This window comes from Peromyscus maniculatus, chromosome 21 (assembly GCF_049852395.1).
Source record: "Peromyscus maniculatus bairdii isolate BWxNUB_F1_BW_parent chromosome 21, HU_Pman_BW_mat_3.1, whole genome shotgun sequence".
In the NCBI taxonomy this organism is placed as follows: domain Eukaryota; kingdom Metazoa; phylum Chordata; class Mammalia; order Rodentia; family Cricetidae; genus Peromyscus; species Peromyscus maniculatus.
In genome coordinates, this window is record NC_134872.1 from 52,006,805 (window position 1) to 52,031,473 (window position 24,669).

A 24,669-nucleotide genomic window follows, 5' to 3' on the forward strand; every position below is an offset into this window, starting at 1 on the left:
TTAATCAAACAAATGTAACACATCTTTACATTGTTAAAAGCAGTAGGAAGAAAATGTAACATCCCTTAAAATAACATTCCACAGCAAAACGTTCTTGCTAAATACTTTCTAATGTTTTATGTTTACTCCTATGTATGAGTAGTGTGTGTGTGTGTGTGTGTGTGTGTGTGTGTGTGTGTATGCAGGTGATTATGGAGTCCAGAAGAGGGCATAAGACTATTTGGAGCTGTAGTTACAGGCAGTTTTGAGCCACCCATGGTGACAGGATTGGAAACTGAGTTCTCTTTGAGGGCAGTAAGTGCTTTTAACACCTGAGCTATTTCTCTCCAGCACCTTGCTAAATATTTTAATTCAATGTGTGCTTTTTCTTTCATAATGGAAAAAAAAAAAAGAATCACAGGGAAAAAAATGGAATCGAATTTTTTCAAGGATAAGACCATCGTGGAAAAGTAAACGTTTTGAGAAATCAAATTTGTTCATTCAGTAGCTCAGGAGCATTTCATTCCCTCCGCCCCATGCAGGCTAGTGAGAAACCAGGTGATAAACCGCAACATCACGGGAAAAGAAACCCTGTAGGGAGAGTTAGAAGCACCGGGAGCGTCTGATCTAGAACATTCTGCAATTGAGTTGGGCCAGGACCACAATTAAGTACCGTATTGTGTTCTTACATTCTGGAACCTGCAGTATGACGAGATGTATGGGCACAATGAAAAGGTCTCAGGGATGTATATACAACTTGGTGAATGCACAACAAACCTAATGTAGTTGTCTGCTAGGCCCACCTTAAATTATACCTGCATTTTCCACACCACTTCCACCTCGTAGAGATTTCTACGATTTTCTTTGGTAAAAGTTAGGAGAGGGAGAAGAAATCTTTTGATATAACATACATGGCAGGAGTTGGAAGAAATAACTCAGTCCTTTTGCCTCCCCACACCCCCGCCCATCTTCTTATGTGCTCACCTTGAATCCATAAAGAGTATCTTCAAAGTTGGGTGCCCTAGCTGGGCATAGCTAGGCAATAGGGCAGGGAAGGAAGCCACACGAGAGGAAGTGCTGGGTAGGAACCACTGACCTCAGACTTAATCTAAGTACCTACGGAATCTGTCATTCATACATGAAACAGGGCCATAGATAGAGAGAGGCTGAAGCAACCTGCTCCAGGTCTCCAATACACCAGACCGAAGAGACAACTCATCGGGGCCCTGCGCAAGCGCACTGCTGGGCCTCAGCTAGGCCTTGCCTAGAGCAATGAAAATTCCAGCCTCAACGTCCAGGACCGCACCGTTGGCGCCTCCATTTTTTTCCTTCCCGGTGTCTCTTCGGGAACTTCAATGGCTCGCACCATGCTTGGCGCGCAGCGCTCCATCCAGGGCTGGGGAACCGGAAAGGGAGTGGCCTCCCGGCCCTGCCCTCCTAGTGGATCTCTACCAGCCCTTCCCACCGGGCATCCCAGAGCCAAAGCGTCCTGGGAGGAAGGAGGCTGCACCCTAGCCCTGCCTCTCCCGGGCTTGCTGGCGGACCCTGGCTGCCCCCTGTGCCTGGAGGCCACCCTCCAGGCCGCGTTGAGGTCCCCCGCGCCGGGAAGGCGGGCAGCCACGCGCTGCCCGAGCCTGCGAGGCGCGGTGGGCGGTTGGCCGGCCGCTGGCTGCTACCAGTCGCGAGTCCCCGAGGCCCTGCGTCGGGTGCCTGGCCGAAGGGTCCCCTCCTCTCCGGGCATCTTTCCCTTTGCGTCGTCGGTGGCCTGGTCCTGGCTCGGTGGGACTGTCTCTGGACGCGCGGGGCAGCTCGGCGCCAACCGTAGACATGAGTTCGACTCCGGGGCTGCCCACTCCGGGGGCCTCCCTGGCCCTGCGGGTGTCCTTCGTGGACGTGCATCCCGAGGTGATCCCGGTGCAGCTGTGGGGACTGGTGGGCCAGCGGCGGGAAGAGTACGTGCGGCTGAGCCGGGAGATCCAGGAGGCCGCAGCCACGCGCGGCCCGTGGGCCCTGGGTGGGGCCTCGGCCTCGCCGGGAGAGCTGTGCCTGGTGCAGGTGGGGCTCATGTGGCACCGCTGCCGCGTGGTCAGCCGCCAGGCGCAGGACAGCCGCGTCTTCCTGCTGGATGAGGGCCGCACCATCACGGCGGGCGCGGGCTCCCTGGCCCCGGGGCGCAGCGAGTTCTTCCACCTGCCCTCTGAGGTGCTGGGTTGTGTGCTGGCCGGCCTGGTGCCCGCGGGCGGCGGTGGCACCGGCGGCGGCGAACCCCAGCACTGGTCCCCTAGCGCTGTGGACTTCCTTAGCAACCTGCAGGGTAAGGAGGTGCACGGACGGGTCCTGGACGTGCTGCTCCTCCATCGCCTGGTGCTGCTGGAGGTGCCCGCGGTGTCTCAGCAGATGGAGGAACTGGGCCTGGCCAGGCAGGTGCCCGACAGTCTCTTCTGTTCCCTGCTCAAACGTTACCTGACTGCGACTGGGCTGGGCTGCTCCGGAGCTCCGGTTCTCCCGCGAGCCGCCCCCAAACAAGAGCATCCTGGCTTGGATTACTTCTATCCCCATCTGCAGCTGGGAGTGACGGAGCCTGTGGTCGTAACCCAAGTGTGCCATCCCCACCGCATTCACTGCCAGCTGCGGAGCCTCTCGCAGGAGATCCACCGCCTCTCTGAGAGCATGGCCCAGGTATATCAGGCGTCCACGGAGATCGAGGATGATAGTGCCACCTGGGAGGAGAGGGAGGAGAGCCCAGACAAGCCGGGGTCTCCCTGTGCCTCCTGTGGCTTAGATGGACAGTGGTACCGGGCTCTCTTGCTTGAGACTTTCAGGCCTCAGCGCTGTGCCCAGGTGCTTCACGTCGATTACGGGAGAAAAGAGTTAGTGAGCTGCCGCAGCCTCCGGTACTTGCTGCCTGAGTATTTCCGAATGCCCGTGGTGACCTACCCTTGTGCTCTGTATGGACTCTGGGACTGTGGGAGAGGCTGGTCTCGGTCCCAAGTAGGTGATTTGAAAGCTCTGATCCTGGGCCAAGCGTTGAATGCAAAGATTGAATTTTACTGTTCTTTTGAGCACATGTATTATGTGACCCTGTATGGGGAAGATGGAATTAACCTCAACAGCGTGTTCGGAGTACAGTCCTGTTGCTTGGCTGACCGGTTTCTTCAGAGCCAGGGCATAGAGGAGGAAGAGGAGGAGGACGACGACATGGAAGTGACATTTCAGTCTCAGTCCCCGGCTGAGGAGGTGGAGGAGGAAGTTTCCCTCCCAACCTTAAGCTCCTTCAGGTTGAAGATGAACGCCTTCTACGATGCCCAGGTGGAGTTTGTTAAGAGCCCTTCCGAGTTCTGGATTCGCCTCAGGAAGCACAAGAACACCTTCAGCAAGCTGCTGAAGAGAATGTGCAGCTTCTACTCTTCTGCTAGCAAGCTGGACGGTGTTGTTCTGAAACCTGAACCCGAGGACGTCTGCTGTGTCAAATGGAAAGAGAATGGCTACTACCGGGCCATGGTCACCCGCCTGGACAGCAAGAGCGTGGATGTGTTCCTGGTAGACCGGGGCAATTCCGAGAACGTGGACTGGTGTGATGTCAGGATGCTGCTGCCTCAGTTTAGGCAGCTACCGATATTGGCTCTGAAGTGCTCTCTGGCTGACATCTGGCCTTTGGGGAAAACTTGGAGCCAGGAAGCAATTTCATTTTTTAAAAAGACAGTACTCCACAAAGAACTAGTGGTCCACATCCTTGATAAGCAGGATCACCAATACGTCATAGAGATTCTTGATGAGTCCAGAACAGGGGAGGAAAACATCAGCAAAGTCATCGCTCAAGCTGGATATGCCAAGTACCAGGAATTTGAAACAAAAGAAAGCGTCAGACTCAGTGCCCACTCCCCGGGGCATGTGTCAAGTCATTTTATTGCAGACACTAGCAAAATGTCTTCTGCCAAGAAGGTGGAAGGAGAACAGAAAGACAATAAAACTGGATCCCTCCCAGAAGCTTTGGTCGACACAGGAAGCCTTTTGAATGTTCCCTCCGGACAGACTGGACAGGACAAAGAGAAGGGGACAGCTGATTCTTCTCTCCCTAGGCTGAATTTCCTGGAAAGGAAGCCAGACTGCAGCGGCAAAGGAGGGCTGGAAGTGGGCAGTACGCTGGAAGTCAAGGTGTCTCACATCGAAAGCCCTGGCTCCTTCTGGTGCCAGCTGACGGGGGACGCGCAGGAATTCAGAACTCTGATGTGCGATATCGAAGACTACTGCAAACGTGAGCCGGCCCCCTACGAAGGGGACACACGCGCTTGTCTGGCCAAGCGACCAGCGAGCAGAAGGTGGTCCAGGGCCCTGATTAGCGGCGCCCAGTCCTCGGAGCACATCAGAGTGGTATTTGTAGACTATGGCGACCAGGACGTGGTATCCATGAAGAACATACTCTCGGTTAGTGATGCGTTTCTCAAGGTTAGAGTGCAGGCGTTTCGGTGCAGTCTGTATAATTTAATTCAGCCCACGGGTGACAATCCCTTTGTTTGGGATGACAAGGCGGTACAGGCCTTTAGCGGGTTTATAGATAACGCCTGGCAGAATAACTTAGAATTAAAATGCACCATCTTTGCGTTGGCATCCAGGCATGATGAAGAGTGGTTCAGTGTTGTGGACTTGCTAACGCCCTTTCAGAGTGCCTGCCATTTTTTGGTAGAAAAGAGACTGGCGAGGCCTGTAAAGCTCCAGAAGCCTTTGGAACCCTCTGTTGAGCTACATTCTTACTACTATTCTACACATGACCTAAAAATCGGAAGTGAAGAGTTGGTGTATGTAACACATGTGGAAGACCCTTGGACATTTTATTGCCAACTAGCAAGAAATACCAATACTTTAGAACAATTGTCATACAGCATTATGCAGCTAAGTAAAGCCTTGCTGAACTTAAATGCATCCACCTTGATCCCTGGGACGCTGTGCCTTGCCAAATATACTGATGGAAACTGGTATAGGGGAATAATAATAGAAAAAGAGCCGTGTAAAGTCTTCTTTGTTGACTTTGGGAACACTTACACAGCAAGTGATCATCTGCTCCCGATCCCTCGAGACGCCTACGATGTTTTACTTTTACCCATGCAAGCTGTTAAATGTTCATTATCTGACATTCCTCATCACATGCCAGAAGAAGTTCCAGCATGGTTTCGGGAGACTGTGTTAGATAAGTCATTGAAGGCTTTAGTCGTAGCAAAAGACCCAGATGGGAGACTGATTATAGAGCTCTATGATGAAGCTATCCAAATTAATGCTAGTATTAATGAGAAGCTAGGGCTCCTTGGTTACAAAAGCAGTGCCAGAAAAAAAGACAAGGAGAAGGAAATCATCCTCTGCATGACCGACACCCTTGAAGATAAGAATGAGAACATGAAGTTTTTATCTTCAGAGTATTTGAGTAGCTTGGAAGAGAGCCAATCACACAGTGAAGAGATGATGGGGGAATCGTGCAGACCCAAGACCAGCCCAGCACGTAAGGAGCTCAGATATTCACAGGGCTCGAGGAAGGCTAACCTAGTCACATATCAGGACTCGGTGGGAAACAAGAATGATGGAGGGTTCCCATTAGCAAGAGAAAAAAAAGATCTGTTTGCCAACTCACCTGTGAGTGCCTCCAAACTGGACCCCACCCTTCCTGACAGAAGAATGGGGGAACCTGGCAGCCAAGATGTGCCCCCTCCAAAGTTCTGTGAATTCCCACAAAAGACAATAGCCCCTGGTTTTAAGACCTCCATCTATGTCTCGCATATCAATGACCTTTCAGATTTTTACATCCAGCTGATAGAAGATGAAGCTGAGATCAACCATCTTTCAGAGAGATTAAATGATGTCAGAACAAGACCCCAGTGTCACACAGGTCCGCCTTGGCAAAGTGGCGATGTGATATGTGCCATCTTCCCAGAAGATAACTTATGGTACCGAGCAGCGGTCCTGGAACGACAGCCCAATGACCTTCTCTCGGTGCAGTTTATAGATTATGGCAACATGTCTGTGGTCCACACCAACAGAACAGGTAAGCTTGGCCCTGCCGAGGCTATGTTACCGGCCCTGTGCCTCCATTGCTCCTTGAGGGGGTTCGGGGTACCTGATGTAGTAAGCTGTAAGGAAATGGTGGGCTACTTTTCCCAAAGGACGGATGAGGCTCGGATAAGATGTGAATTTGTTAAATTCCAAGGCATCTGGGAAGTGATTCTCTCGGATGAGCATGGCGTCATCGCTGAAGATCTGATTAGCAGGTTTCCATTCAGTGAAAAGTCCCAAATGGGGCTTACCACCCACATCACCAAAGGGGACTGTTCAAAGTCTGCCCACAAACCCAACATTGACACTTCCGTGTTTCTGAACTGGTATAATCCCAAAATGAAGTTGATAAGAGCCTATGCCACCGTGATAGACGGACCTCAGTACTTTTGGTGTCAGTTTGCCAATTCTGAGAAGCTGCAGTATTTGGAAACTGAGTTTCACAGTGTGGCAAAGCAGCTCGCAGAACTCGGAAGCTGTACGCAGTGTCCCCAAATCGGAGATCTGTGTATCATGCGGTACCGAGAAGATGGACATTATTACAGAGCCCTCATCGTCAATGTAAGTGAAGATCACCTCGTGTCGGTCCGGCTTGTGGACTTCGGGAACGTGGAGGACTGTGTGGACCCCAAAGCGCTTCGGAGCATCCCACCCGAACTCCTGTCGGTCCCCATGCAGGCGTTCCCATGCTGCCTTTCTGGGTTCCCTGTCTCTGGCGGCGCGTGCCCCCAAGAGGGAAAGGATTACTTTTATAAGATAGTTACAGAAGGCGTATTGGAAATAACAGTATTGGACATCAGAAGGGACTTTTGTGACATTCCATTAGCAGTTGTGGAGGTGAGGAGCAAAGGCGAGAGCCTCAGTGAGAAGATGAGGAAATATGCTAAGATGGGCACTCCCAAGAGTGACCTGTACTATGAGAAGCAGGGCCCGGAGAGGAAGGGAGGCCTCGGGCCCGCCAGTCCCGACCTGGGCCTCAAGAAACCAAGTCATAAAATGGCACAAGAGAAGCCCTTGTATGTGGAAGCCCGGGCAGATGAGCTCTCGGAGAGACTTGAAAAGGATTTAAACATTGTAACCAAGCCAAGCAAACTCTACGAACCTAGCACCCGGAACATTTTTGAAGCTCTGGAGAACTCCCGCAAAGGTAAAATGGGTCCCGAGAGGCTGGAAGGTACCATGGATTACCATTTTGTGGACAGAGCCAAGTTTGAGGATAACTACCTCATTGCAGGGTTTAACCCAATAATGCCCCACGCCAGTGAGCCGAAAGAGTTACTGGAACTGAATTCACTCGAGATCCCACTCTCCCCCGATGACGAATGCAAAGAATTCTTGGAACTGGAATCCATTGAGTTGCAGCACTCCCCTGTCGGGGAGGAGGAGAAAGAGGAGCTGGGACTGGGGCCTCCCCTGGCTCCCCTGTCCCCGGGCAGTGAGGCCCGGGCCCTGGAGCCCTTTATGGTGGAGCTTCCCCTGGACTGCGAGGCCGAGAAGCCGCTGGACCTCGAACTCCCCACGCCCCAGCTGTCTCTGGAGGACAGTCTGAGTCCTTTGTCGGCCACCGACAGTCGGAACAGTCCCGAGGAGGCCCGGGGTGCCGAGGAGGAGGACGACGACGAGGAGGAGGAGGAGGAGGAGGAGGAGGAAGAGGAGGGGAGAAAGTCGAGCTGCGAGGGCTCCTCTGATGACGGCCACAGCATGTCGCCGCTCCTCCACCACGGGAAGAGCGGAGATTCCCCCACGCGTGAGGACACGAACCTATTTGAAGAGGAGTTTCCACGCTTTGAGAACAGGGATGACACTGCCTCGTTGGCACCTTTGTTCTCTGAGGAGGAAGCCAGAGACGGAAGGAAGTGTGAGAGCGCTGTACCAGGTATGTTGAAACTTGAAGTCTTTCCGTGGTTCTTGTTTTTTGGTTTTTTGGTTGTTTTTGTTTGTTTGTTAGTTTTTAAGGGGGGGGGTGAGATAGCTATTGTGTGAGGTACAGTTTTTGTGAAAGGTTAATGTAAGGAAGGCATTCAGATTTGAATTTTATGAAGGGCATTTGATTTTTGTTTTGATTTTAGAGAGTCTATCTATACCCCTGACTAACCTAGAATTTGTGCCCCTTCTGGCTCAGCTCCTGGGTGCTGGCACGGCATGGCTATGCCATTGTGCCCCAGTAGGAAGGACATTTTGAAGCATGGAAACACAGTTGTAAACTCAGTGTGGAATGATGCTAAATGGAATGACAGAATATTAATTTTAAGTTTAAAAATAAAATGACCAAGGGGCTGGAAGTTGAGCAGTTAAGAATATGTACTGCTTTTGCAGAGGACCCAGGTTCGGTTCCCAGCAGCCACCTGGTGGCTCATGCCATACAAATCTTCAGTTGCAGGGGATCTGACTGCCTTTGCTCACTTCCACATGCACATAAACGAAATACTTTAAAAAATAAGCAAAATGACTAAAATCTGTGTCTTAAAAAGGACAATCCCATGTAAACTGTAAGGAATTGTATGTTAAAATCAAGACAGTAAATGTCTTGTTAAGTTTTAAAAACATGGCCTTCCCTTAGTCAAGGATGCCTATAAATAAATTTACAGTGGAGATCACTTTGCCTGTTGCTTTTCTCCTCAACTTAATTGTGTAATATATCGATTTTGCCATTCATTTAGAAATCTTTAAACAAAAATTAGATGTAGGGAGCTTCTGTTAATCAAAAAAGCCAGCGGTTGGAGAAACCTCAGAGTGCACTCAATAAATATTGACCTTGTTACTTGCTATTTTCTTTCCTTATTAAAAAAGATTTTAAGAAAGCAACAAAACTCCCATGGTTATTATTAGTTTAAATAATAAAAGTAACCTTCTGGAAAACCAGTATACATTCTTCACTTCTGAACCATCTCTCTAGCCCCAAGAAAATAACAAAAAAAATAAAGTCGTATTAAATGGTTACCTCTCTTCACTTTTTGTGATCAATTTTGGGCTTTTCAAATGTCTATATTTGTGTTGTTGAATTTGAACCATGATACAAAAATGGAGAAAGTAACAGTACAAGGAGAATGAAAATCACAGATTCTTTCTACTAAGAACTGTTCAGTGCTAACACCATGGCTCTCTTTCTCCTCTGGCCATGATTTAGTCCCTGTGTACATTTGCTGCAAACAACTTAAAAACCGGATGCGTATTATAATGCCACACAGAATGGAAGCCTGTGCTCTAAGCCCTGAAAGCCTGTTCACCAGTTAGTAATGCACAGTGCCCTCGCAGAAGACCCAAGCTGGATTCCCAACACTCACAGCAAGCATCTCACAACCACCTGTAACTCCAGGTCCAAGAGATCCAGTACCCTCCCTCTTCTGGCCTCTGGGTAACCACGCGTGTGCACATATGCACACACGGATCCAAATATAAATGGAAATCTAATCTTTTAAGATATGTTCAGAATGGGTGAGAATCTTTGCCAGATATATTTCATATAGATGGCTAACATTAGAAGTAGACAAAGATCTTTAAAAATTAAACATTAAAAAATACCCACAAAATTTTCTAATCAACAGCTTGGCCAATTGACTGAGTAGACAATTCTCAAGAGACACAAAACATTTTAACACATTTCACATTCTTGGCCATCAGGGAAAATGCAATTGAAAGTACTTTGAAATTCTTTATCCCAGAAAGATGGCTGTCATCAGGAAACACATGACAGCCCATGTTGGCTGAGATGAATGGGGAGACTCTATACATTGCTAGTGGGGGTGTAAACCCGCATAGCCACTATAGAAATTGATATGAGGATTTCTCGAAAAGTTAAAAATAGAATTGTCCTAAGTTACAGACATCCTTGGGCATATACCCAAGGGGCTCCTAAGTCCTCCCACACAGTCTTGCTGTCTTGGTTAGAGTTTCATGATAAAACACCACGACCAAAAGCAACTCGGAGAGGAAAAGTGTTTACTTTGTTTTATAGCTTGTCATCCATCATCCAGGGAAGTCATGGCCGGAACCTCCAGCCAGGAGCTGATCCAGAGGCCACAGAGGAGTGCTGCTTACTGGCTTGCTCCCCATGGCTTGCTCACCAGCCCAGGGGTGGCATCACCCCCAATGGGCTGGGCCCTCTCACATCACCAATCAAGGAAATGCACACAGGTTTGCCCACAGGCAGATCTTACGGAGGCGTTTTCTCAGCTGGGAGTCCCTCTTAGCAAATTACTCTAGCTTGTGTTGACATAAAACTAGCCAGCAGACTTGCTTATCCATGTTTATTGCTGCATTATTCACAAATAGCTATGAATGAGTCAACCTGGATGTCCAGCAGTAGACATGTGGTAAATATACTCAATGGGATTGTATTTAGCCATAGAGAAAAGTGAAAGCATGACATTTGCAGGAAACTGGATGGAGCTGGAGAATATTACATTAAGCTAAATAGCCCAGACTCATAAAGAAAAATACCTTGTATTCTTTTTTTCATGTGAGTATCCAAGACTTTAATTTCCATATGTGTGTGTATGGTAGGGTATAGGCTATGAAACTACAACACTTTCACTGGTAGTGACAGTACCAGCTTTTAGTAGTAATTTTAAGCATTAGAGGTCATATTTAATGGTGGTTTTTAGTTTTATTATGTGGGTGATGTGGTTAGGATTATATGGATTCAGGACCCCATATACATACATAAATACATATGTATGAAATATATATTTTATACATAATATAATTGAGGAAAAAGATTACATAGAAAATTTACTACTATATGACTTGCATGTTACTGATTAAACAAGGACAGAAAACTTAGACAAGGAAAGAGCTTCTCCTGCATGTCTCACACTAAGGTGCTAGGCTATGCACACTGAGTCTTCCTGTATTCAATTTAGCAGTCCAGCTCCAGAACACCTACACTCTGAAAGGCTTCTCTGTTGGATCGAAATGTGTTGTGTGGTCAAGCCTAAGGAACACGTGGTCTAAGTGTGAGATTCTGGAAGTAACCGAAGAAGGAACAAGGGTAAGAGAGAGGGAAGGACTTTATTTCAAGGGGTGCTTGCTGCATGTAAGAGCTTTACTAATGTCACCAGACTGCCAAAGAGCCCAGGGAGCTATTTGTTTGTCCCTGTTTATTATCCCTACTCAGTTCTCCTGGCAACTTGATGAAGTTTGTGAGAATCAAAATCTACCACACTTTTTAATGTAAACACTGGTAGGGACTTAAGAGTTTATTGTGGTATTATTTTGTTTTGTTTTCTGCAGTCTGGAAGACCAGATATTCTAGAATCGCTGGCCTGTTCTTTAAATTCGATATTCCTGGGCCTTGCCCTGACTTAGCAAGTCTGAATTTCTGGAGATGGGATTCAAGAATGTACATTTTTACACCATTACGACTGGATAGCTGGGGCTGGAGAGATGGCTCAGTGGTTAAGAGTGTTTATGCTCTTGTAGAGGAACCCAACTGGGTTCCCAGCACTCCATCAGGCAGCTCACAACCACCGATGGAGCAGGCGCCCTCTTGTGGCCTGAGTTGGTCCTGCTTGTATGTGGTGCACATACAGAGAAGCAGACACACACAGGCACAAATAAATCAACAAATTTTAAAATGGAAGAACCACTGTGTAGAATGTACATGAATTTCATTAACATTATGCAGGCAACACTCTGCAGAGTGTCTCTGTACTCTCCAGCCTTAGGCATTGCTTCTTAATATCTTGTACTATATATAATAGACATCAAACTAACTTTGCATACACAAATACACACACACACACACACACACACACACACACACACACGCTTTTGCTTTAGTGTATGCAATAAAGCAACCCCATTTTCCCTTCATTTCATCCCATCCACCACCTGTTTTTTTGTTGTTGTTTGGTTTTATTTACTTTTTTTGTTTTTTGAGATGGGGTTTCTCTGTGTAGCACTGGCTGGCTTCAAACTCAGGGGTCTGCCTGCCTCTGCCTCCCAAGTGCTGGCATTAAAGGCGTGCACCCCCACACCTGGCTTACCACATAATTAATTCCAAATTCTCTTTAAAGATTTCTATTAGCCATTTCCTCTTCTGAGAAACTCTCTGCTATTATTGTGTAGATGTCTCTATAGCTTCAAACTCTACCCCCAAGAAAGAGCGGTGTGCCTGTCATCTACCTGAATGCTTGCACATGTAGAAGCAAGCTTGGGGGGCAGCACTGTAGAGACTACATTCCATTGCGTTTACCTGATTATAGGGTTTTTCTATTAAATTTGGAACACGAGGTCTAAATTTTAATTATTTTTTATCTGTTAACATACATATCAACATGTTTGTACTACTGAGTTTAAAGTATAGGGAAAAATTAATATAACCATTTATTTTTCTTTTGAGACAATGCCTCATGTAGCCCAGACTGGTCTGAAACTCTATGTAACAAAAGGTTTCCTTGAATATCTGAGCCTCTTGTCTCCACCTCCCACATGCTGGGATGACAGGCATGTGTCACCACACCTGGGGGGTTGAGCCTAGAGTTGTACATACAAGGCAAGCACTTTACCAACAGAGCTGTGTCCCCAGCCCCTGGTGTAATTGTTTTTTACTGCTTTATTGTAAGGATTCCTGGGACATATCTATCGCCTACAGTGTGTGGAGCTTGCCTGTTTTTTTTGGTTTGGGTTTTGTTTTTTACTAAGTGTTCTTTTTCTTCTTGTAGGTTTTGAACCTTTCAAATGGTGTAGAGGAGACAGTAAGCCCCGAGAATGTCTGGAATGGTATCCCCAAGGTAGATAAGAACCCCTCTGAGGTACGACTATGTAAGCATTAACTAATGAAATCATTGTTCGTTTTTTCAAGATAGTTGGACAAGAACTTTTCAAGGCCCTTGTGTTAAGAAAAATGAAGGGGAAAAACCTGTATCAACAACAGTTGAAAACATGAGTATCAAAATGTTTCTGGGATTGGAGGCCAAGCATCACTTGGAGCAAATTAGTCATTCATGGCTTACTCCTGGCTTTTCACTTTGAAGTTAAAGAATGAAAAAGTGAGTCAGGCGGTGCTGGCGCACGCCTTTAATCCCAGCCCTAGGGAGGCAGAGACAGAGGCAGGAGGATCTCTGAGTTTGAGGCTGGCCTGGTCTACAGAGTGAGTTCCAGGACAGCCAGGACTATACAGAGAAACCCTGTTTCAAAAACCAAAAAAAAAAAAAAAAGAAGAAGAAGAAAGAAAGAAAAAGTATTTGGTGTTGATACTTGTATGGTATATTTTTTTGATGCAAAAAAATTCAAGACATAGGACAAAATTTAAAATGAAGTTGCTGGAGATCGCTCAGAGTTGAAGATCACTTACTGCTCTTGCAGAGGACCTGAGTTGGGTTCCCAGCACCCACATTTGGCAGCTCATAACTGCATGCAACTCCAGCTCCAGGGGATCTGATGCCCTCTTCTGGCCCCCAAGGACACCTGTACTCATCCTGCACACACCCACATAGACACACATAAACAAAAGAAATATTTTTAAAAATTTAAAAACAAAATAGTAGCAGCCCCTTACAGTCAACCCTCCACAGAGCCAAGCAGGCTGGTTCTTTGGTTCCCCTCACACCATTTACCATTTACATTGAATTTTAAGTATCTCTTACACACACACACACACACACACACACACACACACACACACACACGGCAAACACAAGTGATGCTGCAGCCCGGGACACTGTAGTCTGCAGAGGACTGTAATGGTGAGCAGTCTCCACAGCCATCAGGATGTATCCCTGGGTGTTGAAGTTGGTGGTGTTTGGATGGTTGGATTTGAACTCCTTACTTCTGACAGCTCCAGTGCCTGGTCATCACTTGGCGTCTGTCGATTGTCTTTTCCCCGGAGAAATGGTTCAGGTTTCTCTAGTGGTTTGTGAGCCGAGTCATTCTGGGTTATGTCCTGAGCATTTTGAATCTTATAAGACCCGGGTCCTTCTGGAGAAGGCTGAGGTTTTTGTTTCAGTGATTGACAGAGGTTCCTGTTGTAAATTCCATCTGTCAGTGGCTGACAGTTCCCACGTCAGTTCAGGGTTCAAAGCCTGTGCCTTATTGCTCAGGTCTGCTCGGCACTTCAGCTACTCAGGGGCCAATCTGGAGCTTACGTGGTGGTAGACAGGTGTGAGAGACTCCTGGGGCGGTTTCTGCCAAGCACAGCTCAGGGCGGTTCTTGGCCTTGGCTCGTTCTTGGTGTTGGGGTTAAGACTGAGCTTCCTCTCTGCCGAGTCACCTGTTGGATGTGGAGGGCATACATGCATGTGTATGCACAGGCACACGGAGGACGGAGGTCAGCCTCATGTTCCCCAGGAGCCACCCACCCTGGTGGTGTGTGTTTTGAGACAGGGTCCCTCCTTGGGAACTGGGGCTCTTCAGTTTGGCTCTGCTGACCAGACAGGAAGCTTCAGGTGGCTGCCTCTCTCTGCCCCTGTCTACAAGGGAATTGCAAGCGTGCTCCTCCACACCCAGCTTTTTATAGGAATGTTATTGATCGAACTTGGGTCTGTAGTGAGTCTTTCTCTGTCCCGCTAACCAGCTCCCAAAGCACTACACAGACTGATTACTTATGAAAGCTGGGCAGACAGCATAGGCTTGTTTCTAACTAGCCCTTGTAACTTAAATTAACCCATTTCTGTTAATTTCCGTGCTGACACATTGCTCTTGGCTTGTTTCCTCTTCTCCTACATGTCATGCTTTCTCCACGTTTCCTCACAACTCCACCCTTCTTCTTCTTCTTCCTAGCATGCTGTGCCTGGAAATCCTGCCTGGCTATTGGCTGTACAGCTTTTTATTAAACCAGTCACAGTGACATATCTTCACACAGGCCTACCCTCAGTGCAGAGGCGGCAGTATAGGTGGAGGCAGGAAACTCCCACCTGCTGTGGGTCCCAGTTTTTCTCATTGTCGGTGTCAACCTTTTACTCTTGACATTTGCATTCACTTTATTTTCATTGTGTCTGAAAGTGTCAGTTGTGATCAGTAGAGGAGAAAAGTTAGGGAGCTCACTCCATACTGGCTACCACGGGAAAGCCATAAGCCATGGCTGTGAAAGCGTTGAATTTCACTCTTTACCCCTCTTGTGGAATAACAGCCTGCCACAGTTTTCCTCCATTTCTTTCCCCTCTGGTTGGATCCAAATATGAATTTCGAAGAGTCCATACTCAAATATAGATATGTAGAATTCTACTTGGATAAACTGCCCTGTAGCAGGCAAAGCAGGGTGGGAGAACTTATTTAGGAATACCTAAATGGGACATTCAGCCAGGCAGTGGTGGTGTACACCTTTGATCCCAGCACTCGGGAGGCAGAGGCAGATGGATCTCTGTGAGTTTGAGGCCAGCCTTGTTTACAGAGTGAGTTCCAGGACAGCCAGAGCTACACAGAGAAACCCTGTCTCGAAAAAGCAAATGAAACAAACAAACAAACAAAGAACCTAAATGGGACATTCATAGATACAACTGCTGGTGGCATTAACTAGGCCAATTAGCAGATACTGAGAAACTACTTAGGAGAAAAGTGTCAACATTGTTTGATTTGGTTACTAATGGGACTTAAATGGTCCTCTCTGTAATGCGAGTGAGCTCAGATAATAGCCACCTACAAATGAGTATCATGAGTCACTCAGCTGTGCATGACTTTACGATACACAGAGCCGTTAGTCTCTAGGTGTCTTTCTGATTTTTATAAAAGAATTTTTATCTGAATGATTAATTTTATCACAAAATGTCTTACTTGCACACAATGCTATTAGCTATTGAAGAGACCATAATCATTAATAACATTAATAGTCTCACCACGGAGAGCAGCTATTTGAAGAGTGATGGCCCATTTCCGCGCCCCCCCCCCACCCTTTTTTTTCAAAGCCTGGCTTGTATTTTTTTTTCAGTCCCCTGAGAGTTTCATGCAATGTGGTTTGATCATAGTCACCCCCTTTCCCCAGCTCTTCCCAAATCCACTCCCCTTCCCCACCCACCCAACTTTGAATCCATTTTGTTTTATCCCTTCAAGGCTGATTTGTGCTGCCCAGGTGTTCCTGGGTGTGTGGTTTTCCCTGGGGCATAGTTGACTTGGCAGAGGCTAGACTCTCGAGAAAACTGTCTCCTCTTCTCCCACTTGTCACTGTCCCCCTGACTTGGGGTGGGCTTGAAGGTCCAGCACCCATCTCCATGCTGGGTTTGGTCTAACTCGGGTCTGCATAGGGCTTGTGCATGCTGTCTTAAGATTCTGAGTGCAGCTGCCCTGCTGTGTTCAGAACACACGTGTGATTGTGCACTGCCTTGGGCTCTTACACTCTTTCTGCCCCCTCTTCTACAATGATCCCCAAGTTTGGAAGCAGGGGGTAAGGTAAGATGTTCCCTGTAGAGGCCAGGTATACTGCACCTTCCCAAGCTGCCCTGCACTCTCTAAATAGTGGCGGATGACCTTGAACTTCTGATCCTCTGTCTCCCCCAAGGGCTGGGACTACAGGTGCACACTAGCACACCCGTTTGTACACACACCCTCTCCTCCCTTCATCGGATGAAGCTGCCAGGGTTGGGAGAGCATACATCCAGGAAAGGGTACTCTCCTGCCTGTGTGGAATGCTCTGGCAGAGATGTGCCAGGGAGGGAGGGCTTGGCAAACAGAAGACGTGTTTTTGATCCCAATCCCTGGCTCTGAAAGCAAATCATGATAACTCATCAGGGGTGCATTTGCCCATTTGTCCTCCTCCGCGGCGAGGTTCTGATTCTAAACTACTGTGTTTACAACGTTAACGATGATAATAACTCCAAGGTTCCGTTTGCTAGGCTGGGTTCCAAACCGTGGGAAAGGACCCTCCCTTCGTGTCATCGGATGACACCACTCTCAAAGGTAACCTGGGTGTTTAAAACCACCATGTTCTTTGTCACCAGAATCTCCAAGTCCTAAAGACAGAATTACTTTAATCCCTCAAACGAAATGGTCTCTCATCTTCAGTGGATGTCAGCAGAACCAGGTGGCGGCGGTAGTGGCGGTGGGAAAATGTTTAAATGTGGTTAATCAGGATCAAGGAGGTTTATTTGTTGAAATGTCAGAGGGAATTTGTTGGTGAATTGAAGAAATCTTGGAAGTTAACTTCCAAACTTGACAAGTTCATGTTAAAAGGCATAGAATTGTTTTCTCAGGGCAAGCAAGAGGGATCGATCCGTGAGCAGGTTAAGGCACTTACTGCCGTGCCTGAAGACGTGAGTTCAAACCTAGGGACCCACGTGGTGAAAGGAGAGACCCTGTATTTGCCAACTGACCTCTCCCCTTCACACACGTGTGCACGTACCTGGTAGTCCTCCCTCATCACACAGAATAATAAGTGTAACTTAAAAGTAGGTACTTGCTCAGAACTAGTTGACTTATACATTGAATTTTTCTGCCTGTTAATCTTTTGAAATTTCTTTTTGGACATTTCTCTTCATGACAAGATGCAGTTGTTTGGGTATTGCCAGAACTTCACATCTCTTTTTCATAAATGGTACACTGGTGGGTGGTCGTATGGCTCGGTGGGTATGTAGGCCCACTGCCAAGCCTTGCTGACCTGGATTCTATCCCTAGATCCCACATGATGCATTCCAGTTGGCTTTCAATTGCTGTGATAAACACTATGACCAAAAGCAACTTGGGAGGAGAGTAATTTATTTGGGACAGGGCAATCACAGTCCATCATTGAGGAAATTCAGGGCAAGAACTCAGACAGGAACAGAGGCAGAAATTATGGAGGGATGCTGCTTACTGGCTTGCTCTCCAGTTCCTATTCAGCTGCTTTTCTTCTACCTCCCAGGACCACCTACCCAGGGCCGGCACCACCCACAGTAGGCTGAGTTCTTCCCCATGGATTATTACTCAAGAAAAAGCTCCACATGCTTGCCTGAAGACCTGTCTAATAGAGGCCTTTTCCCAGTTGGGTTCCTTCTGCCTGGATGGCCTAACTTGTGTCAAGTTAAAAACAAAAACAAAACCCAAAACCACCCACCTAACCAGTACATGGTCTAAGGAGGAACTGACATTTGACAAGTTATCTCTACTTACACACACACACACACACACACACACACACACACACACACACACACACACACACACACACGATAAGCTGAAAACAGAATAGGCCAACATGCTGGTTCTTAGAATCTCAGCACATTCAGAATGAAACCTGCACCCTGTGGCTGCAGTAGAATGTGAGAAAAAGCCAGGCTAATCCACAAACTGATTGACCCCCTTGTTACCCTCATTCTAGAAAAATATGAAATTAGCCAGTTTCATAATGTCTTAAAAAAGCGTTGGTACTAGGTACAGAGAGCTGGAGTATTAAAAAGAAGAAAACTCATTTCTTAAGAATGATTCTGGGTTCCTCTTAGGACACCCGCCTTCCTTCCTGCCCTGTTATCTCCATGCTTTCTCAGCTCAGACCTTTCTTCTGTTTCAGAGGAGGAATGTGGAGGTGATGCCGATTCGACTCTGCATGTATAGACACGGCCAGTCAGATGCTGCCTTTCACAAGCCACAAGGTCCCCAGACCAAACTCAAAGCTTGTGACCACTGGAAGTTGTCCTTGTGGGGGACACTGATCTGTGACGGAAACAACAGATCTCAGGTTGACAAAGCAGCCTGTGTACTGCAGTTTAGAGGTGTCTGGGCCTGTCTTTTGGCCTGTAGTCTTCTTGTGTTTCTTCTCAGCCAGGATAATTTATTTTGCTAAACAATTTGCTAACGCATTACTATATTCATAAAAAGGGTATCTTTTCAATATATTGTTTATATTAAAATAGAAAACCCTAGGTTCACAGTGGGTGTGGCAGGGTGCTACAGTGCAGCACAGCTGTTAGCAAGATTTTCTGAACCGCTGTTTTGAGTTTGGAGCTTTGCCTCACCAGTCTACTCCATAGGTAGCTGCTGTTCTGTTTGAACTTGGAAATACACAAACGCAACACACGATTTGAATAAAGGTTATCCTGCAGCTGTGGTCGTGTCGTTGATCTTCCGTCTCTCCTCTGAGGCGTGGGTAAGCTTGGTGCTATGGAAACTTAGCTCTGACCTTGTTGTGGTGGCACACACCTTTAACCCCAGCACTCAAGAGACAGGGGCAGCCCGCTCTCTTGCAAAATTGAGGACATCCTGGTCTACATATTAAGTTCCAGACCAGCCAGGGCTGCATAATGAGACCTTGTCAAAAGAAGAAAAAAATCAGCCTTTACCTCTGAGTTACCCAGCTGCATGGGCACACGCGCAGACCAGAAGACACCTTTGCGAGAGCTCTACTTACCCCGTGTGGGTTCTGTGGATGGAACCCTGGTCATCAAGAGGGATGGTGGTGGCAGCCCCTTTCCCAGCTGAAACCTCTCACAGGCCTCTGAGTTGGTCCTTTAAAGGCAATCTCCCATTTTCATTATGAACTCTGGGGTGTATATTAATATTGTCTAGGCGTCATAGAGGGAAAAAAAGACTGAAGCTTTTAGAAAAGTTGATTAATTTGCCTGTGGTCAGTTGAAAACTTTAAAGGACCTGATTAAAATCATATCCATCTGATTACAAAGCTCATACTTTGAGGAATGGTTTCCATGGGCTGTGCTCTGGAAAGTGTCCAGAGCCACGTTTATGAGCTGTGTGCTACTCACTTGGTGTGTGACCTGGGCAGGCAGTGTACTGTCCTGAAGTCTTGATCTTCAACCATGCCATAGTGATAAAACCTTCTTGAAGGGTTAAAATTGGGAAGAGTGTTCAGGACAGACAGCTCAGCCATTAAGAGCACTGGCTGCTCTTCCAGAGGGCACTGGTTTGGTTCCCAATATCCACAAGGCCACTCCAGGCCAGGGGATCCAGTGCCCTCTTCTGGCCTCTGTTGGCACTGCATGCACATGGTGCAGGGACATACGGGCAGGCTAACACTCATGCACATAAAAGTAAATCTTTTTAAAACTTTTTAAAGATTAGATTTTTAAAAAAAATCACATAGAACATGAAAGGTGCTTGAATGTGTAAAGCACTTTTCTCCTTTCCTGTGAGAAATGCCCAATGTGCTAGTTATTTTTTAAATTGTAGCTCACTGGATGTTTTTCCATCATTTTTCTCTTTTAAGCATCTGCATAAACCAAACTTTTAAAAAAAGTATTCTTGAATAAAAAAATCCTTTCAGCCACAACACTTAACCACTTCTAAAATAAAAAGGTATGCCCAGTGTGAACAGGTTGAAAGTGTATGTATAGAAATATTATCAGCCCCTGCTGTCCCAGGGGAACAGTGAGAATTAAGCACCTTCAAGACTGGGCATGGTGGCACACGCCTTCACCCTCAGCACTTCGGAGGTAAAGGAAGGTAGAACCGAGAGTCCAAAGCAAGCCTGGTCTACACGGAGAGTCCCAGGCTAGCTAGGGATACACAGCAAAGCATCAACATGTGGGTATGGTTGCAGTAAGTGGGAACGGAGAGGAAGTCACACTACAGAATGTGGAAGAGGGCAGAGAGATGGCTCAGCAGTTAGAGTGCATACAGTGCTTGCAGAGGACCAGAGTTCGGTTCTCAGCACCCACGGGAGGCAGCTGACAATCGCCTGTATCTCCAGTTCCATGAAACGCAATGTCCTCTTCTGGCCTCAACCAGCACCTGCACTGGTTGCAGATGAGTGTGCGTGCATACACATGCGCGCGCGCACGCGCACGCGTATACACACACACACACACACACACACACACACACACACACACAGAGTTCTTACAAAATAACTGAAGAAAAACATGGCTTTTTCTTGGGATAAATGTAATAGTTTGGCTGACATAGAGAAATGTTATAAATTATCAAGAGGAGAAGAAGATGCGTCATTATGGCCAGAATACAAAAGCCTTCCATTTTGGGTTAAGGAATTTTATCTATTTAAAGACTGAATGGCTACCAGGGAGGCGATGTCCAATTTCTCAGTTTCAGTGACCGTGAACCACAAAGCCCTGAATGATGGCAAATCAGAGCATGGTTACCTACTAACTGGGCAAGAGAGGGATCAAGCCATAGCCAGGCTTGCAGATTAAAACTGACAACCCTTGTTCACACAGGCTGAGCCAAGCCACACACTGAAGAAACTGTAGAAGCAACCGGATGCCTAAAACAGGGTTTGTCCTTAACTACTGGACAGCCTCAATTCCTGTAGCCTCCAGGAAACTGACTCATTTTCTACCATTCTCAGGTGCAGACTTGTATGTATACCTCTGAAGGGCTGGGGGGATGAATCAGTGACTGAGGCATTTGCTGAGCAAGGGTTAGCACTTGAATTTGAAACCCTAGGGGCCAGGTCAAGTCAGGGCCAGCAGGACTCTGTAATCCTGGTGCTCCTTGATGGGATAAGTGGCAGAGACCGGAGGGAGGGTCCCTGACAGTTAGGGGGCCAGTTAGCCTGGTATGTGGGACAGAGAACAGCAAGGAGAAACTGACTAGCAAGGTGGAAGGCAGGGCCTGACACCCAAAATTGTCTTCTAACCTCCACATGTGTGCATGCAACGCACACACAAACACATGCAGCCTCTCATGTGCACAGGCATAGTCCACACAAACTGTAATCAGATCCTTGTGTAAACTTCCACTTAGCTGTTAATCCTACACTATTATGTCATATAAATTGAAAACATCCCAAGTTGGCTGAGAATTTTGAAATTTTCCTTGTGTCCTCACAGCCTTTGGGTAACTAGCTGCTGTTGTCAGAGGGGGATCCTTGGCCTGCCTCACACAGCTAACACCCACAGCATCTCTGTTTAGTCAACAGAACACATCAGAGATTAAAGTACTAAAAACCTAAAGCACCAACCTTCCCATGTCCCAGGTACTCTAAAAAAAACCCCACCCACGTCATGTTTCATCGTCAGCTGAAATCGGACAACATGACCAATCCTGCACCAGGACAATGGCTTTATGATCAGATTCATGTAAGTTTCTTAGCTCAGCCAAAAGTCAGAGAAATGCTACCAGATTCCACACAGACTCTCACATGACTCAGACTCCAACTCAACCCTGCTGCTCCGAACAGAAAACCAAAGGCAGGATAATCTGTTTTTATTTTAAGTTTGGGAATCTTAGGGCACTTACAACATTTTCACTGCCATCGTTCCCATCGATAGACTTTTCTCTAAGTATAATATGGAAGCAGATTTTCTTTTAACACAAAGGACCAGCTTTGTAAAATTATGCTTTAGACTAGTAATGATTTTCATGTGCTCTACTCTATGTTCTTTACACGGGAAAAAAAATCTTAGTCTAGGCATCCATTCTATAACACACGTACACTTAAAAATGGTTATTTGGATAGGTACATTAGTCTATCTCTTCCATTCTCTCTCTCACTCTCTCTCATTGTCACTCAATTTCAAAAGAAGACTGTAACCAGCTCTTCTAATTCTGGGTGTGTGATCCTGGAGAGCGCTGCAGAGCCGGGGCCTGGGTGACGACATCAGAGGGTGGCCCAGGGATCAGATTCTTGTCATGTCCTTCCACCAGAGAGTCCCACTGATTGAAGTCTTTATGAAGTCCTATATATATATTTAAAAAATAATAATAAACACTGTCAAGAATATTAAACAGTTGGGTGCCGCTAGGTGGCACCATAGAGTCACAAATGACACAACAATCACTGTGTTAACAGAATGGTATTCTATCTCAGGTTGCCAAGTTGCATTAGCAAAAGCACAACCTCCTGAGAGGCTTAGAGATAAGCAAGCTGACATCAGCATCCCTGACATGATACATATATACACATACACACATATTAAAGAATGCAAGGCAACATAAGTCACTTTTGAAATGTTTCTTTTTACATTAACATACTGCTCTGCCTACTAAAAACCAAATGGGAACAGCTGCAAGAAGACTAAGACTGAGTGAGTAGAAAATGGTTTTGTCCCGAGAAGCAAGCAGCTTGAGTCACAGAGGAAGGTTGTTTCTTACCTAGATGTTTCTGGAGGAAAGCTAAAGACGCTTTGTTGGTGAGGTCGATGGCTACCCCGGAGTCTATCTCTCCTTTCAACGTCAGCTTGTTTCCAATTATTTTGCCAGTCACAAAAGTAAAGTCGGCAAAATTCTGGTGCACTGAGCCCCTAAAAGAGAAAGGTATCTGTAACTCCTGGCGCTTGAAAAAATTTATTTTTTTTCTGTTTTACAAAAGTCCAGAAACGATTCTGGCCCAGCTAGACAATCCTCTGCAAAACAAGGAAATAAAATGTGGAATCTGATGATTTTTGATGTATTTGAGGGTCAAAAGACATTCGTGTAAGGATGATAAAATACAATGCCTCTTCCTGGCAGGAAAAATAAACTGTGCCCTAGTTTACACTCCCTGCTATGACAGACACCACGACCAAAAGCCACTTGGGGTTAGCTGACTTTCAGATTGCATACAGTCCTTCACTGAGGGAAGTCAAGGCAAGAACAAGGCAGGAACCCAGAGGCAGGAACTGAAGCTGAGACCGGAAAGGCGTGCTGTTTACTGGCTTGCTCCCACAGCTTGCTCAACCTGCTTTCTTACGGCACCAGGACCCAGGCAGGTGTGGCATCCTCCTAGGTGGGCTGGGCCCTCCCACATCAATCCTTAATCGAGAAAATGCCCCCAAAGCCAAGCCTACAGGACCATCTGATGGAGGTGATATCTTAATTGAGACTCCTTCTTCCCAGGTGACTCCAGTTTGTATAAAGTTGACAAAAACTAACGGGCGTGATTTGTATCCTATTTTTAGGGGAAATAAATTGCAACCTTCCATTAACCAGACTACTTCTGAGAAGGTGGAATGTAGTATGTGTTAGAGAGTCTACCACCTACCCTGTCCCTTAACATACGTAATATTTAATGCTAGTCAGAGCAGCGTAGAGGAGAGATTTTAAAAAGAACAGCCCCTGCCTGTATTTCATTGTAAGCCGCTTATACAGGCCAACTGACTCGGCTCTCTAATGTATCAGTAGCAGCTTGCCATCGGCCAGGTCAGCCATTCCGAGGGTTTGTGTTCTCATGTTCTGCCTCTGGGACATCAGATACTTCCTGTGTCTGTTGCGCTTTTCTCTGTTTCCTGCACACTTGCGCCCTCCTTTCTGACCTGGCCACCCCATGATGCTCCCTGGCTCTCCACTCTCCTCCCATCTACTGTAGGCATGCCTGCAGAGACTGTTCTCCGAACAGCGCTTCCCTCTTCCATCCCATCGACTCCAGTGGCTTCAACTACAACGCTGAGGAAATTTTGTACTTTCCCAATTTGGAGAATTTGCATCTCTACCTACATTTGTCTTGTTCGCAAGCTCCAATGCCAAGGTTAAAACACAGTATTGGACCAGCACCACTGAGGGAAACTCTCCCTCCTCATGAGGCTGTCCTTAGAAGCCAACCTTCGTTCTTCTATTACGCTATGTTCAACCAAGAGTCATCAGACCCCCTCCACCTCCTCCCTGCATTCTAGGCAAAATGAGAGTTGGAGTCATAAAGAGAGCAAGTACAGATGGCGTCATGAGAGAGCAGAGAGCAGAGTGTGGAGAAGGCTGAGACACAGTTGGAGCAGAGAAAGAAATGCATTATCCACAACACGAGGACATCTCCCGGGAGGGGAGGTTGTGTCAGCCGAAGATGGAGGATTAAGAGCCTTCAGTAACAATCAAGAAGATGCAGAGAGAAAGGGAGACCCAAAGAGGTGTGTGTGTGTGGGG

At 46.9% G+C, this 24,669-nt stretch overlaps 2 protein-coding genes across 7 annotated transcripts in view; one reads left to right on the forward strand and one right to left on the reverse strand.

Moving 5' to 3' along the window:
- The first annotated feature begins 708 nt into the window (after window positions 1–708).
- On the forward strand, window positions 709–18,964 carry Tdrd6 (tudor domain containing 6). 6 transcript variants are annotated; one of them, XM_042265923.2, is made up of 5 exons: window positions 709–7,894; window positions 10,881–11,008; window positions 12,684–12,773; window positions 16,785–16,848; window positions 18,434–18,964. In XM_042265923.2, exons 1-5 carry the CDS (start codon window positions 1,807–1,809, stop codon window positions 18,475–18,477), a joined length of 6,414 nt encoding a protein of 2,137 aa, XP_042121857.2. In that variant the 5' UTR covers window positions 709–1,806; the 3' UTR covers window positions 18,478–18,964. The 6 variants fall into 6 exon arrangements, with proteins under 6 accessions (XP_042121857.2, XP_042121858.2, XP_076413939.1 ...); XM_042265924.2 differs by having other exon boundaries at window positions 12,684–12,752; XM_076557824.1 differs by lacking the exon at window positions 18,434–18,964 and adding an exon at window positions 17,789–18,364 and having other exon boundaries at window positions 12,684–12,752.
- A 3,061-nt stretch (window positions 18,965–22,025) lies between these two features.
- The window catches only part of Pla2g7 (phospholipase A2 group VII), a 45,618-nt gene continuing 42,974 nt past the window's right edge, over window positions 22,026–24,669 (reverse strand). The window contains exons 11-12 of the mRNA XM_076557826.1: window positions 22,930–23,078; window positions 22,026–22,514 (exon numbers count right to left, since the gene is read on the reverse strand). Of these exons, the coding sequence (XP_076413941.1) occupies window positions 22,378–22,514; window positions 22,930–23,078 (286 nt within the window). The 3' untranslated portion in view covers window positions 22,026–22,377. The remainder of the gene's footprint in view (window positions 22,515–22,929; window positions 23,079–24,669) is intronic.

What these genes read in the sequence shown, in the direction of transcription:
- Tdrd6 (XM_042265923.2), top strand. Translation starts at nt 1,807, where the DNA reads ATGAGTTCGACTCCGGGGCTGCCCACTCCGGGGGCCTCCCTGGCCCTG. An exon ending in TAACCGAAGAAGGAACAAGG is followed by an intron (nt 11,009 to 12,683) that starts GTAAGAGAGAGG and finishes TTCTTCTTGTAG; the next exon opens with GTTTTGAACCTTTCAAATGG. An exon ending in TAGATAAGAACCCCTCTGAG is followed by an intron (nt 12,774 to 16,784) that starts GTACGACTATGT and finishes TCCGTTTGCTAG; the next exon opens with GCTGGGTTCCAAACCGTGGG.